General features: G+C 40.0%; 1 protein-coding gene across 2 annotated transcripts in view; it reads left to right on the forward strand.

The window, feature by feature from the left end:
* Nucleotides 1-16,231, forward strand: part of LOC128660082 (retinoic acid receptor responder protein 2) — a 53,898-nt gene that overhangs the window by 37,205 nt on the left and 462 nt on the right. For both annotated transcript variants that reach the window (XM_053713696.1, XM_053713697.1), the window contains exon 4: nt 3,100-3,228. In XM_053713696.1, coding sequence (XP_053569671.1) covers nt 3,100-3,192 — 93 coding nt within the window. In that variant the 3' untranslated portion in view covers nt 3,193-3,228. The remainder of the gene's footprint in view (nt 1-3,099; nt 3,229-16,231) is intronic.

The following is a 16,231-nucleotide window of genomic DNA, read 5'->3' on the forward strand; positions in this document are numbered from 1 at the left end:
AAATATTACAACAATTTTAAACTAATTACACCTACTCTAAGCCCCCTAATAAAATAACAAAGCCCCCCAAAATAAAAAATTCCCTACCCTATTCTAAAATACAAATATTACAAGCTCTTTTACCTTACCAGCCCTGAACAGGGCCCTTTGCGGGGCATGCCCCAAGAATTTCAGCTCTTTTGCCTGTAAAAAAAAACATACAATACCCCCCCCCAACATTACAACCCACCACCCACATACCCCTAATCTAACCCAAACCCCCCTTAAATAAACCTAACACTACCCCCCTGATGATCTTCCTACCTTGTCTTCACCATGCCAGGTTCACCGATCCGTCCTGGCTCCAAGATCTTCATCCAACCCAAGCGGGGGCTAGACATCCACTGAAGAAGTCCAGAAGAGGGTCCAAAGTCTTCCTCCTATCCGGCAAGAAGAGGACATCCGGACCGGCAAACATCTTCTCCAAGCGGCATCTTCTATCTTCTTCCATCCGATGACGACCGGCTCCATCTTGAAGACCTCCAGCGCGGATCCATCCTCTTCTTCCGGCGACTAGACGACGAATGACGGTTCCTTTAAGGGACGTCATCCAAGATGGCGTCCCTCGAATTCCGATTGGCTGATAGGATTCTATCAGCCAATCGGAATTAAGGTAGGAATTTTCTGATTGGCTGATGGAATCAGCCAATCAGAATATAGTTCAATCCGATTGGCTGATCCAATCAGCCAATCAGATTGAGCTCGCATTCTATTGGCTGTTCCGATCAGCCAATAGAATGCGAGCTCAATCTGATTGGCTGATTGGATCAGCCAATCGGATTGAACTTGATTCTGATTGGCTGATTCCATCAGCCAATCAGAAAATTCCTACCTTAATTCCGATTGGCTGATAGAATCCTATCAGCCAATCGGAATTCGAGGGACGCCATCTTGGATGACGTCCCTTAAAGGAACCGTCATTCGTCGTCTAGTCGTCGGAAGAAGAGGATGGATCCGCGCTGGAGGTCTTCAAGATGGAGCCGGTCGTCATCGGATGGAAGAAGATAGAAGATGCCGCTTGGAGAAGATGTTTGCCGGTCCGGATGTCCTCTTCTTGCCGGATAGGAGGAAGACTTTGGACCCTCTTCTGGACTTCTTCAGTGGATGTCTAGCCCCCGCTTGGGTTGGATGAAGATCTTGGAGCCAGGACGGATCGGTGAACCTGGCATGGTGAAGACAAGGTAGGAAGATCATCAGGGGGGTAGTGTTAGGTTTATTTAAGGGGGGTTTGGGTTAGATTAGGGGTATGTGGGTGGTGGGTTGTAATGTTGGGGGGGGGGGGTATTGTATGTTTTTTTTTACAGGCAAAAGAGCTGAAATTCTTGGGGCATGCCCCGCAAAGGGCCCTGTTCAGGGCTGGTAAGGTAAAAGAGCTTGTAATATTTGTATTTTAGAATAGGGTAGTGAATTTTTTATTTTGGGGGGCTTTGTTATTTTATTAGGGGGCTTAGAGTAGGTGTAATTAGTTTAAAATTGTTGTAATATTTTTCTTATGTTTGTAAATATTTTATTATTTTCTGTAACTTAGTTCTTTTTTATTTTTTGTACTTTAGATAGTTTATTTAATTTTATTTATTTGTAGCAATTGTGTTTAATTAATTTATTGATAGTGTAGTGTTAGGTTAATTGTAGGTAATTGTAGGTAGTTTATTTAATTATTTTATTGATAGGGTAGTGTTAGGTTTAATTATATCTTAGGTTAGGATTTATTTTACAGGTAAATTTGTTATTATTTTAACTAGGTAACTATTAAATAGTTCTTAACTATTTAATAGCTATTGTACCTGGTTAAAATAATTACAAAGTTGCCTGTAAAATAAATATTAATCCTAAAATAGCTATAATATAATTATAATTTATATTGTAGCTATATTAGGATTTATTTTACAGGTAAGTATTTAGCTTTAAATAGGAATCATTTATTTAATAAGAGTTAATTTATTTCGTTAGATAAAAATTATATTTAACTTAGGGGGGTGTTAGTGTTAGGGTTAGACTTAGCTTTAGGGGTTAATACATTTATTAGAATAGCGGTGAGCTCCGGTCGGCAGATTAGGGGTTAATAATTGAAGGTAGGTGTCGGCGATGTTAGGGAGGGCAGATTAGGGGTTAATACTATTTATGATAGGGTTAGTGAGGCGGATTAGGGGTTAATAACTTTATTATAGTAGCGCTCAGGTCCGCTCGGCAGATTAGGGGTTAATAAGTGTAGGCAGGTGTCGGCGACGTTGTGGGGGGCAGATTAGGGGTTAATAAATATAACATAGGGGTCGGCGATGTTAGGGCAGCAGATTAGGGGTACATAGGGATAACGTAGGTGGCGGCGGTTTACGGAGCGGCAGATTAGGGGTTAAAAGTGTAATGCAGGGGTCAGCGATAGCGGGGGCGGCAGATTAGGAGTTAATAAGTGTAAGGTTAGGGGTGTTTAGACTCGGGGTACATGTTAGGGTGTTAGGTGCAGACGTAGGAAGTGTTTCCCCATAGGAAACAATGGGGCTGCGTTAGGAGCTGAACGCTGCTTTTTTGCAGGTGTTAGGTTTTTTTTCAGCTCAAACAGCCCCATTGTTTCCTATGGGAGAATCGTGCACGAGCACGTTTTTGATGCCGGCCGCGTCCGTAAGCAACTCTGGTATCGAGAGTTGCATTTGCGGTAAAAATGCTCTACGCTCCTTTTTTGGAGCCTAACGCAGCATTTGTTTGAACTCTCGATACCAGAGTTAAATTTATGGTGCGGCCAGAAAAAAACCCGCGGAGCGTTAACAGCCCTTTTACCGCCGAACTCTAAATCTAGGCCTAAGAATTTCGTGCCTGAGTAGAGGTGAGTAAGTCACAGTGACCAGCCCAGGCAGGGAATTAGAATCTGCCTCCTTAGGGGTGATGAGGGCAGAACTGAGGGGCACTGTTTCCTGTGATACATTGTATGTTTATTTGAGTTGGATCAGGGCAAAAAAATAAGCGCAAGATACTGAGTATCCCACACCAAAGCTCCCCGTAGCCCAAGGGGAACAGGTATCAGAGGTTGTAAGACAAGACCCTAAGCAATAATCATTTTCTTCACAGGACCAGGAAGGGGTGCGGACCCAGGCCTGCAAAAATCTACAAGAGGAAAAGATTCATTTGATTGGGGTTTACAGCTTCCAGCGATCAGATTAGAGTCGTCTCCTCTGAAGCTTGATGATGACTCTTGAGGTAAAGATGGAGTTATTTATTTTTCCCTTATTTATTTATCTTTTTACTTTTATCTTTTTGATTGTTGCAAAAAACAAATATAGAAACAATCTGTCAGAAATCTTTACGCATAACAGTGATACAATTGTAAAACTCACACTTAAAGAGACAGTGTATCCTAAATTTATTTCTGCTTTAATTTGTTACCAATAATCCCTTTACCTGTTTGGAGTGTAAAACATTGTTTACAAATTGCTCAATTACCTTTATTTCGGTATTTGAAATAGACAATTTTGCCCATACTGTCTCTACCTATAATGATAGTTTGCATCTTTGGATAGAAACATATTTGCAATATACATATATTAGCAAATATGCTTCTAGTAAAAATTATTACTGTTTTAGTGTTAACAATTTTCTGCATGTGAAGCATAGCTAGATAGTTTCAGTGCACCAGCATTTAAAATACTGCAGCTGCTCATAGTTCCAGTGGGGCATGTATCATGTCTGCAATTAACATATTGGGTCATTACCAGATGGTATAAGCACCTTAGGCTCTCTGAGCAAGTGCTGTGTTTAAAATGCTGGTGCACGGTGCATACTTAAATACACTTTTTAAACAGCTATAGCTTTTATTAGAAGCATTTTTGCTAATACATGTATATTACAAAAATGCTTCCATTCAAAACTGAAATGCATCCATGTGGATTCCATTTTTGTCTGGAATGTCCCTTTAAGTATTGGTTATAGAAAAGCTTTGTAAACATAACCAGCAAAAGAAATTACATTCCCAGTGGGGGTTAGGAGAGATAAGTAATAACAATTTAATTTTCAATTGTTCTCTATAAGGCCCAAATTCTAAAAAGATTCCTGGGCTGGTGACATTACATAAAAATGGTTGCCAGTCCTATTTCCTATTTTATAAAGCCACTTTTTACCCTGAAAATAGGGTGTCTAGCTCAGGGGCGTATACTGCATTTTCGTGTGGGAAAGAGATGCATACATTACAAAAGTGCACAATGAAATTTGTAATTTAAAAATCACACAAACGAATAATTGAACCATTTACACAGAAATACTCAGAAAAAAAATGTATTGTTAAGGTTCATCAAAAATCAGAACAAAATTGTTCATCAAAAATGATATTTTATCAAAAAAGTAAAATGTGTATGTAATTTACACAGGAATAAATCATATTAAATTATAATTTAAGTACACTGGATGTGCAAAAATAAAAAAAGAAAATAATCATACTTAAAAGTACAAAATAAATAAATGGGGCGTTCCATGGGTGTATATTACATTTTCTCCCAAATCCCAGTCTAATTCTGTAAAGATTTCCGCCCTACAGATCTCACAGATTTTTCTCGTTGATTAAAAGGTGGTGAGTTTCTATCAAAATACTAAAAACACTAATTACTCTAAAAGGAAAACCTATGCATATGAAAATAACAGAAAGTTTAAGGTACGGTGCACTGACAACAGCATAATTTGTTTTGTATTAGGCGTAATACTAAACAGTAGCCGGGGTCCCCCTCTTTACTTCAATAGAGTGCTATTATTACTTTTATTGGAGAATATGTCAAAAGACCATTTTTTTTTTATAGAATTCCATGAGGTCTTCCCCTGCGAGTGTCGTGTGGAAAATCACATATAGATTGGCATTTTTTTTAGAATTGACCCCTAAGTATTGGGGTTTGCTATTCAGAGATAACATAAAGAAGCATGTGTGTGTACAGAAAGTGATAAAATAAAGAGATCTGATTTCCCTAGAAGCTCAACCTATTTGAATTGGATATGGTTTCAAAGAACAAAACCAGCTATTGCAAATACAAGAATAAACCTTAATAAGGAATTTCTCGTACATGTTATACTCTGCAGTTGGTATAACAAGTCATTGAAAACACATTACGGGAAAAACAATTTCTTTCATGTAATTGGCAAGAGTCCATGAGCTAGTGACATATGGGATATACAATCCTACCAGGAGGGGCAAAGTTTCCCAAACCTCAAAATGCCTATAAATACACCCCTCACCACACCCACAATTCAGTTTTACAAACTTTGCCTCCTATGGAGGTGGTGAAGTAAGTTTGTGCTAAGATTTCTACGTTGATATGCGCTTCTCAGCATTGTTGAAGCCCGATTCCTCTCAGAGTACAGCGAATGTCAGAGGGACGTGAAGGGAGTATCACTTATTGAATACGATGATTTCCCTAACGGGGGTCTTTTTCATAAGTTCTCTGTTATCGGTCGTAGAGATTCATCTCCTACCTCCCTTTTCAGATCAATTTACCATTACCTCTACTAATAACTGTTTTAGTACTGGTTTGGCTATCTGCTATATGTGGATGGGTGTCTTTTGGTAAGTATGTTTTTTATTACTTAAGACACCTCAGCTATGGTTTGGCACTTTATGCATTTGTATAAAGTTCTAAATATATGTATTGTACTTATATTTGCCATGAGTCAGGTTCATGTATTTCCTTCTGCAGACTCTCAGTTTCATATTTGGGGAATATAAACATCTTTTAAAAATGAAATTTATTTCTTACCTGGGGTTTAGTCTTTTTTTCAATTGACTACTTCTTACAAATTGCGGGCGGTATTAGGCCTGCGGGTGCAACAAATGCTAAACTTTATTGCGTCATTTTTGGCGCGAAATTTTTTTTGGCGCGAAAGAGTACGTCTATGACGCGAGTTCGTCGTTTTCGGCGTCATTCTTGACGCCGAGACCTTTCACACGGTTGTGTCATTTGGCGCCAAAAAAGTTTAGTTACGTTGTGCGTCATACTTGGTGCCAAACTTTTTCATTATTTCAATACCCCATTGATTGATTTGCCTCTTGATTTTTTCTCTATCAGAGGGCTATGCTATTTGCATTTTTTCCCATTCCTGAAACTGTCATATAAGGAAATAGATAATTTTGCTTTATATGTTGTTTTTTCTCTTACATTTTGCAAGATGTCTCACTTTGATCCTGCCTCAGAAGCTTCTGCTGGAATATTGCTGCCTGACATTGGTTCTACCAAAGCTAAGTGCATTTGTTGTAAAATTGTAGAAATTATATCGCCGAATGTCATTTGTAATAGTTGTTTTGATGAACTTTTACATGCAGATAGTGTGTCCATCAGTAATAGTACATTGCCAGTTGCAGTTCCATCAACTTCTAATGTGCATAATATACTTGTAAATTTCAAAGAATTTGTTTCTGATTCTATTCTGAAGGCTTTGTCTGCATTTCCACCTTCAAATAAATGTAATAGGTCTTTTAAAACTTCTCATTTAGTTGATGAAATTTCAAATGACCAACAATATGATAATTTATCCTCTTCTGATGAGGATCTATCTGATTCAGAAGATCCTCCTCAGACATTGACACTAACAAATCTACTTATTTATTTAAAATTGAGTATATGCGTTCTTTATTAAAAGAAGTGTTAATTACTTTGGATATTGAGGTAACCAGTCCTCTTGACGTTCAGTCTAATAAACGTTTTAATGCTGTTTTTAAACCTCCTGTAGTTTCTCCAGGGGTTTTTCCTATTCCTGAGGCTATTTCTGATATGATTTCTAAGGAATGGAATAAGCCAGGTACTTCTTTTATTCCTTCTTCAAGGTTTAAAAAATTGTATCCTTTGCCAGCAAAATCTATAGAGTTTTGGGAAAAGATCCCCAAAGTTGATGGGGCTATTTCTACTCTTGCTAAACGTACCACTATTCCTATGGAAGATAGTACTTCCTTTAAGGATCCTTTAGATAGGAAGCTTGAATCTTATCTAAGGAAGGCCTATTTATATTCAGGTCATCTTCTCAGACCTGCAATTTCTTTGGCTGATGTTGCGGCTGCATCAACTTTTTGGTTGGAGAATTTAGCGCAACAAGAATTGGATTCTGACATATCTAGCATTATTCGCTTACTGCAACATGCTAATCATTTTATTTGTGATGTTAGATCCATGTCTTTAGCTATATTAGCTAGAAGAGCTTTGTGGCTTAAATCTTGGAATGCTGATATGACATCTAAATCTAGATTACTATCTCTTTCTTTCCAAGGTAATAATTTATTTGGTTCTCAGTTGAATTCTATTATTTCAACTGTTACTGGGGGAAAGGGAGTTTTTCTGCCTCAGGATAAAAAAAACTAAGGGTAAATCTAAGGCTTCTAACCGTTTTCGTTCCTTTCGTCAGAATAAGGAACAATAACTCAATCCTCCCCCCAAGGAATCTGCCTCCAATTGGAAGCCTTCCTCAAATTGGAATAAATCCAAGCCTTTTAGGAAACCAAAGTCAGCCCCTAAGTCCGCATGAAGGTGCGGCCCTCATTCCAGCTCAGCTGGTAGGGGGCAGATTAAGGTTTTTCAAGGATATTTGGATAAAATCTGTTCAAAATCAATGGATTCAGAGTATTGTCTCTCAAGAGTAAGACCTCCTGTGAGAAGATTTTTTCTCTCACGTATCCCAGTAAATCCAGTAAAAGCTCAGGCTTTCCTGAAGTGTGTTTAAGACCTGGAGTCTTCAGGGGTAATCATGCCAGTTCCTCTTCTGGAACAAGGTTTGGGGTTTTATTCAAATCTATTCATTGTCCCAAAGAAGGAATATTTATTCAGACCAGTTCTGGATCTGAAAATTTTGAATCATTATGTAAGAGTACCAGCTTTCAAGATGGTGACTATAAGGACTATTCTGCCTTTTGTTCAGCGAGGACATTATATGTCCACAATTGTCATGTCACAACCTGATTCACTGTCCCTTTAAGACATTTCTCAGTTACACCTTAAATACCAGCTTTCCACTTCCTTTCATTGCTTGGTATTGTTTCTCTGCAACTAATCTAAGCTGCATCCTGTTTCTCCTGCCTGTCGGATCAGCCTAACTCACTGCGCTAACGGATCTGCAGCCTCTGTGACGTCACACGCCAAGCAGGGCGCCTGTCAGCTCTCCTCTCCGCAGTACTACTGCTGCATCCGTGGTCTCCCCAAACTCTGTCCTTACGGAACTTACTTGCCTCATCCTAAACCAGGTACCTAGCCCATACGGGTTACTTTGCATTTTACTCTTATTCTGTGGCAATGTTTTTTTTACTTATTTGCGCATAACCTTATTTTAACACCGTGTTACATTTTCTGCCTGAGAACAAGCTCAACTGTTAGTTTGCTGTATACCATTCCTCCACACATGCTGCGACAGCCATAGCCTATCTGTGAGCCTAACTACTTCACATAATAACTGCTACTTGTGTGTATGTTGGACTATTACATGTTACTAAGAGGTAATGTCTATGTAACTGCCCACTACACAACTTGCTACAATACCTCATTTAATTCCATTCAGTGGCTGTGGTCCAACTTTTACTTTATCTCATTACAGGCATTGCCTGAGACCGTGACAGAAATACCAAGCCAATTTCTAATATGGACCCAACTGAAATGGCTACACACATAAAAACACTAACTAACAAAGTAGATCTCCTAACTGAAGGTCTTACTTCACTTAAGCTAGAGAATGACAACTTAAAAACATATATCAAGGAAGTTGTGGAAAGGAAGCCCCCTCCACAAGAACCCCAAATTAGCGCTCCTGAACCCTTTTCTGGAGACAGAAAGAATTTTAGGGAATTTAAAAACTCCTGCTATTTATTATTTACCCTTAAGCCATTTACCTACCCCAATGACAGGGTAAAAGTCATGACAACAATCTCCTACCTAAGAGCTGAGCCCAGGGCCTGGGCAAATACTTTTCTAGAACATAACGATGAAATTCTCAATTCTTTAGACTCCTTTTTCTCTGCTTTAGCACAAATATATGAGGACCCCTTCAAACAACAAACCACTGAAAATGCTATGAGGTCCTTAAAGCAGAGAAAAAGAGAGGTTGAGGAATATATAGCTGAATTTAAAAGGTGGGCTCCTGACACCCAGTGGAACAACTTATCCCTTCGAAATCAATTTTGGTTAGGGTTGTCAGAGGCCATTAAGGATGAGTTGTCACGTACCCAAATACCACCTACTTTAGAACAGCTTATTGACCTCAGTATTTGTATTGATAGGAGGCTTAGGGAAAGACACCACGAAAGATCCACCCATGACTCACTATCTAGGTCAAAAACCACTTCACCTATGCCCACCACACACTCAAAATCCTTAACAGAACCTATGGACATTGCATTCCTACGTGGACCCCTAAGTACTCAGGAGAAGTTAAGACGTAGATCTCAGAACCTATGCATGTATTGCGCCTCCGATGAACATGGGGTAAAAGACTGTCCTATCCTCACCTGCCAGAAAAAGGGTAAGCAACTTACACCCTCTTCCTCAATTAAGACTGATCTTAAATGCAGCCATTATTGCAAAATACCTCTTGTTTTACAGTGGGACCAATCACGGGTGACCGTCCAAGGGATTATTGACTCTGGAGCCTCTCTTTCCTACTTGGATGTAAATTTCTGTAAATCTAATAAAATACCCCTGCTTAAAAAATTGTGTCCTGTTCCTTTAAGGGGTATTGATGGCGAAGTCCTGTCTTCAGGTCCTGTGTTACATGAAACCATTCCTATCCTCATGTCAACCGCTTGTAACCATAGAGAATTTGTAAAATTAGATGTAATCACATCACCTGACTTTCCTTTAATACTAGGGTTACAGTGGCTCCGGCAACATGATCCTTTTATCTCCTGGTCCTCTCTCTCACTCCAATTCAGCTCAAAGTATTGTAAATCCACTTGTTTTCCCCATCTACTCCTTCAGCCTCCCACGGATTGCCTAGAACCTAATGTTCCTAAAGACTATGAAGAGTTCTCCCATGTGTTCAGTAAAACTGAATCCGAGAATCTTCCTCCCCACAGACCTTATGACTGCCCAATAGATTTACTACCTGGAGCAGTCATACCGTGCGGACATATTTTTCCCTTGTCTAAGCCTGAGTTACAACACCTAAGAACCTACATAGACGATAACTTAAAAAAAGGCTTCATCAGGCCCTCAACTTCTCCGTCAGCTGCAGGAATCTTCTTTGTGAAAAACAAAGATGGTTCTCTCAGACCTATTGTGGACTATAGACAACTAAATAAAATTACTATAAAGAACCGCTACCCCCTGCCCCTTATTTCCGAATTAATAGAGCGTTTAGAGGGTTCCAAAATTTTCACCAAGTTGAATCTCCGCGAGGCTTATAATTTAATCAGAATGCGGGCAGGAGACGAATGGCTGACGGCTTATATGAATATGTCGTCATGCCATTCGGTCTCTGCAATGCTCCTGCCACTTTCCAGCATCTGATCAATGATATTTTCAAGGATATACTTGATTCCTTTGTGGTAATTTATCTAGACGATATTCTCATTTTTTCTAAAACCCTAACAGAACATAAGAACCATGTCCGACAAGTTCTTTCACGTCTTAAAAGTAACTCATTGTTTGTGAAAGCAGAAAAATGCACCTTCCATGCCAACAGCATCCCATTCCTTGGATACATTATATCCGACAAGGGCATTCGCATGGACGACAACAAAATCCTGACAGTTTTGAATTGGCCGGTTCCTACCACTAAGAAACAAGTCCAAAGCTTTTTAGGATTCGCCAACTTCTATAGAAAGTTCATTAAAAACTATTCCATGCTCGCCAAACCTCTTACTAACTTAACTAAACAGAACACAAAATTCACTTGGACAACTGCCACCCAAAACGCCTTTGATCTCCTAAAAAAAAGTTTCACTACAGCTCCCATACTTTGATATCCTAACACCGACTTACCATTCACCTTGGAGGTGGACGCATCCAACTTTGCCCTTGGTGCCATCCTGTCCCAAAGAGATGCTCTTCAACAACCTTTACATCCAGTCGCCTACTACTCCAGGAGTCTGACCGCAGCCGAAAGGAAGTACCCCATTGGAGAAAAAGAACTTCTAGCGATAAAAGCAGCATTTGAACAATGGAGACATCTTCTCGAAGGCACAACCACCCCGACCATAGTCTATACGGATCACAGGAACCTGCAATACCTGAAGTGCACTAGAACTCTCTCAGCACGCCAAGTTCGTTGGAATCTTTTTTTTTCTAGGTTTAACTACCTCATTACATACAGACCAGCAAACAAGAATGGGAAGCAGATGCCCTATCTCGTTTGCCTGATACGCTAGTTACTTCACCTGCCTCTCAACTGGTTATCCCCAAAGAAAATTTTCTTCTCTTCCTAGTAGATGCTCTTCCGTATCTACACACAGAACAAACCAAAGATACAACTAAACCATTAGACTTACTACAGAAGAACACTGAAGATCTCTATTGCTACCAAGGAAAGATATACATTCCACCTTCACTATGTAACCAATTAATGAAATCCGCTCATGACTCTCCTCTAGGTGGACACTGTGGTTTAACTAAAACCAAGGAACTACTACATAGATCCTATTGGTAGCCTACCATGACATCAGATGTTGCCCTCTATGTAAACACTTGTCACATTTGTACTATTACAAAGAGGAATAAAAGACCACCCTTCGGTTTATTACTATCCATTCCTACCCCGGATAAACCCTGGCAGCAGATCGCTCTTGACTACATTGTTGACTTACCGAAATCTGGTAACAACACAACAATCCTAGTTGTTGTGGACCTATTCAGCAAAATGCTCCATCTGATACCCTATCATAAGCTACCGACCGCTGCTGAAACCATACAACTTCTACTGATCAACGTTATAAAACTACATGGTTTGCCCACGAAAATTCTCACAGATCGGGGATCTCAATTCACCAGTGCCCTATGGTCTGCGTTCTGTAAACAATTCTGCATAGATAAGAGTTTATCCTCTTCCTACCATCCGCAGACCAACGGACAAACAGAGCGCAGCAACCAGTGGGTGGAGCAGTTTCTACGTTCTTTTTGTCATACTGCACAACACACCTGGTCCCAACATTTACACTATGCCGAATTTGTCTTCAACAACACTGTACACTCCACTACCAAACAGACTCCCTTCTATACCAACTATGGGTTCCACCCTAAATTCCAATACCTCCCCGAAAAAGTTCCAGACCATCCACACATTTCTGATCTCACATCTTCAATCAGCACCAACTTCGCAACTGTCAGGCAAGCCATTGAAGCTGCTAAGGCTGTACAAAAGAGATATTATGATCGAAAGCGTATTCCTCCTCCCTCCTACTCTGTGGGCGATCTTGTTTGGCTCTCCACCAGAAATCTTCGATTGTGTACACCCTCACGAAAACTTTCACCCCTCTTCATAGGACCTTTTCCTATTCAACGTATCATCAACTGTAATGCTGTTCGTCTTACTCTGCCCTCCACTTTGAAGATACACCCAACATTCCATGTGTCACTGCTCAAACCTTATAAGAATATACGTGACCATTTAACCGGACAATCTTTGCCTCCAGTCTCTATAGACCCCAACATGGAGTATGAAGTTGATGACATCCTAGACTCTAGACATCGAAGAGGTGTTCTCCAGTACTTGATTAAATGGAAGGGTTACTCTACAGAACATAACTCTTGGGAGCCATCTTCTAACATTTCGGCTCCTAGACTGATCTCCCGATTCCATCAAAGGAACCCCGATCATCCTGGTTCTTGAGCACCGGAGTTGCTCATTGGAGGGGGTGTCCTGTCATGTCACAACCTGATTCATTGTCCCTTTAAGACATTTCTCAGTTACACCTTAAATACCAGCTTTCCACTTCCTTTCATTGCTTGGTATTGTTTCTCTGCAACTAATCTAAGCTGCATCCTGATTCGCTTACCTGCAGTATCGAGTCATCCCTCCAGCCTGCACTGTTTCTCCTGCCTGTCGTATCAGCCTAACTCAGCGCTAACGGATCTGCCGCCTCTGTGACGTCACACGCCAAGCAGGGCGCCTGTCAGCTCTCCTCTCCGCAGTACTACTGCTGCATCCGAGGTCTCCCCAAACTCTGTCCTTACGGAACTTACTTGCCTCATCCTAAACCAGGTACCTAGCCCATACGGGTTACTTTGCATTATACTCTTATTCTGTGGCCATGTTTTTTTTACTTATTTGCGCATAACCTTATTTTAACAGCGTGTTACATTTTCTGCCTGAGAACAAGCTCAACTGTTAGTTTGCTGTATACCATTCCTCCACACATGCTGCGACAGCCATAGCCTATCTGTGAGCCTAACTACTTCACATAATAACTGCTACTTGTGTGTATGTTGGACTATTACATGTTACTAAGAGGTAATGTCTATGTAACTGCCCACTACACAACTTGCTACAACACCTCATTTAATTCCATTCAGTGGCTGTGGTCCAACTTTTACTTTATCTCATTACAGGCATTGCCTGAGACAGTGACAACAATAGACTTGCAGGATGCATACCTTCATATTCCGATTCATCCCGAACACTATCAGTTTCTGAGATTCTCTTTTCTAGACAAGCATTACCAATTTGTTGCTCTTCCATTTGGCCTAGCAACCGCTCCAATAATCTTTTCAAAGGTTCTGGGTGTCCTACTCTCTGTAATCAGAGAACAGGGTATTGCGGTGTTTCCTTATTTGGACGATATTTTGGTACTAGCTCAGTCTTTACGTACTGCAGAATCTCACACGAATCAACTAGTGTTGTTTCTTCGGAAACATGGTTGGAGGATCAATTTACCAAAAAGTTTCTTGATTCCTCAGACAAGGGTCACCTTTTTAGGCTTCCAGATAGATTCAGTGTCCATGACTCTGTCTCTAACAGACAAGAGACGTTTAAAATTGGTTGCAGCCTGTCGGCACCTTCAGTCTCAGTCATTCCCTTCAGTGGCTATGTGCATGGAAGTTTTAGGTCTCATGACTGCAGCATCGGACGCGATTCCCTTTGCTCGTTTTCACATGAGACCTCTTCAGCTTTGTATGCTGAATCAATGGTGCAGGGATTATACAAAGAAATTAAATAAACTACAAACATCTATCTAAAAATACAATTAAATTAACTAAACTAAATTACAAAAAAAAAAAACACTAAATTACAAAAAATAAAAAAAAGATTACAAGATATTTAAGCTAATTACACCTATTCTAAGCCCCCTAATAAAATAATAACCCCCCAAAATAAAAAAAATTCCCTGCCCTATTCTAAATTCAACAAATTTCAAAGCTCTTTACCTTACCAGCCCTTAAAAGGGCCTTTTGTGGGGGCATGCCCCAAAGAATTCAGCTCTTTTGCATACAACAAATACAATACCCCGCCCCATTACAACCCACCACCCACATACCCCTATTCTAAACCCACCCAAACCCCCCTTAAAAAAGCCTAACACTACCCCCCTGAAGATCTCCCTACCTTGTCTTCACCACACCGGGCCGAACTCCTGATCCGATCCGGGCAATGTCTTCCTCCAAGCGGCAAAGAAGAATTCTTCCTCCGGCGATGTCATCCTCCAAGCGGCAAAGAAGAATTCTTCCTCCGGCGACGTCTTCCTCCAAGCGGCAGCAAAGTCTTCATTCTTCCGGCGGCATCTTCAATCTTCTTTCTTCGCTCCGCCGCCGCGGAGCATCCATCCCGGCCGACTGCTGAACTTGGAATGAGGTACCTTTAAATGACGTCATCCAAGATGGCGTCCGCCGAATTCCGATTGGCTGATAGGATTCTATCAGCCAATCGGAATTAAGTTAAAAAAATCTGATTGGCTGATTGAATCAGCCAATCAGATTCAAGTTCAATCCGATTGGCTGATCCAATCAGCCAATCAGATTGAGCTCGCATTCTATTGGCTGATCTATTTAGTTTAGTTAATTTAATTGTATTTTTAGATAGATGTTTGTAGTTTATTAAATTTATTGATAGTGTAGGTGTATTTGTAACTTAGGTTAGGATTTATTTTACAGGTAATTGGGTAATTATTTTAACTAGGTAGATATTAAATAGTTAATAACTATTTAATATCTATTATACCTAGTTAAAATAATTAACAATTTACCTGTAAAATAAATATTAACCCTAACATAGCTACAATGTAATTATTAATTATATTGTAGCTATCTTAGGGTTTATTTTATAGGTAAGTATTTAGATTTAAATAGGAATATTTTAGTTTATAAATGAATTAGATTAATTTAATATAAATTTAGTTAGGGTTAGATAGAGTTAATATAGTTAATATAAATACTATAGTAACTATATTAACTATATTAACCCTAATATAATTAGGGTTAATATAGTTAATATATATAATGTAATACCTATATTAACTATAATATACTTAGGGTTAATATAGATAATATAGCTGGCGGCGGGGTAGGTAGATTAAATTAGGGGTTAATCATTTTAATAGAGATGGCGGCGGTGTAAGGGGCTTACATTAGGGGTTAATAATTTTTATATAGGTGGCGGCGGTGTAAGGGGTCAGATTAGGGGATAGATAAGGTAGATGGCGGCGGTTTTAGAGGCTCACAGTAGGGGGTTAGTTTATGTAGATGGCGGCGGGGTCCGGGAGCGGCGGTTTAGGGGGTAATAACTTTATTAGGGATTTCGGGGGGGGGATCGCGGTTGACAGGGAGATAGACATTGCGCATGCGTTAGGTGTTAGGTTTATTTTAGCAGATCGCGGTTGACAGGGAGATAGACATTGCGCATGCGTTAGGTGTTAGGTTTATTTTAGCAGATCGCGGTTGACAGGGAGATAGACATTGCGCATGCGTTAGGTGTTAGGTTTATTTTCTAGTTAGTTTAGGGAGTTACGGGGCTCCAATAGTCAGCGTAAGGCTTCTTACGGCTGCTTTTTGTGGCGAGGTGAAAATGGAGTAAGTTTTCTCCATTTTTGCCACGTAAGTCCTTACGCTGCATATTGGATACCAAACTGCGCGGGTTTGGTATACCTGCCTATGGCCCAAAAAACTACGGGCGACGGCAGAAATATACACGCGTAACTTCTAGGTTACGCCGTATATAGGATACCAAATCCGCGCAAATATTGGCGTCGCCGACTTTTGCGGGCGACGATTTATATCGGATCGACCCCTTGAATTATAAATAATTTTCATGTGTTACAAAATTTTAT

This window comes from Bombina bombina, chromosome 5, assembly GCF_027579735.1.
Source record: "Bombina bombina isolate aBomBom1 chromosome 5, aBomBom1.pri, whole genome shotgun sequence".
NCBI classification, from domain to species: domain Eukaryota; kingdom Metazoa; phylum Chordata; class Amphibia; order Anura; family Bombinatoridae; genus Bombina; species Bombina bombina.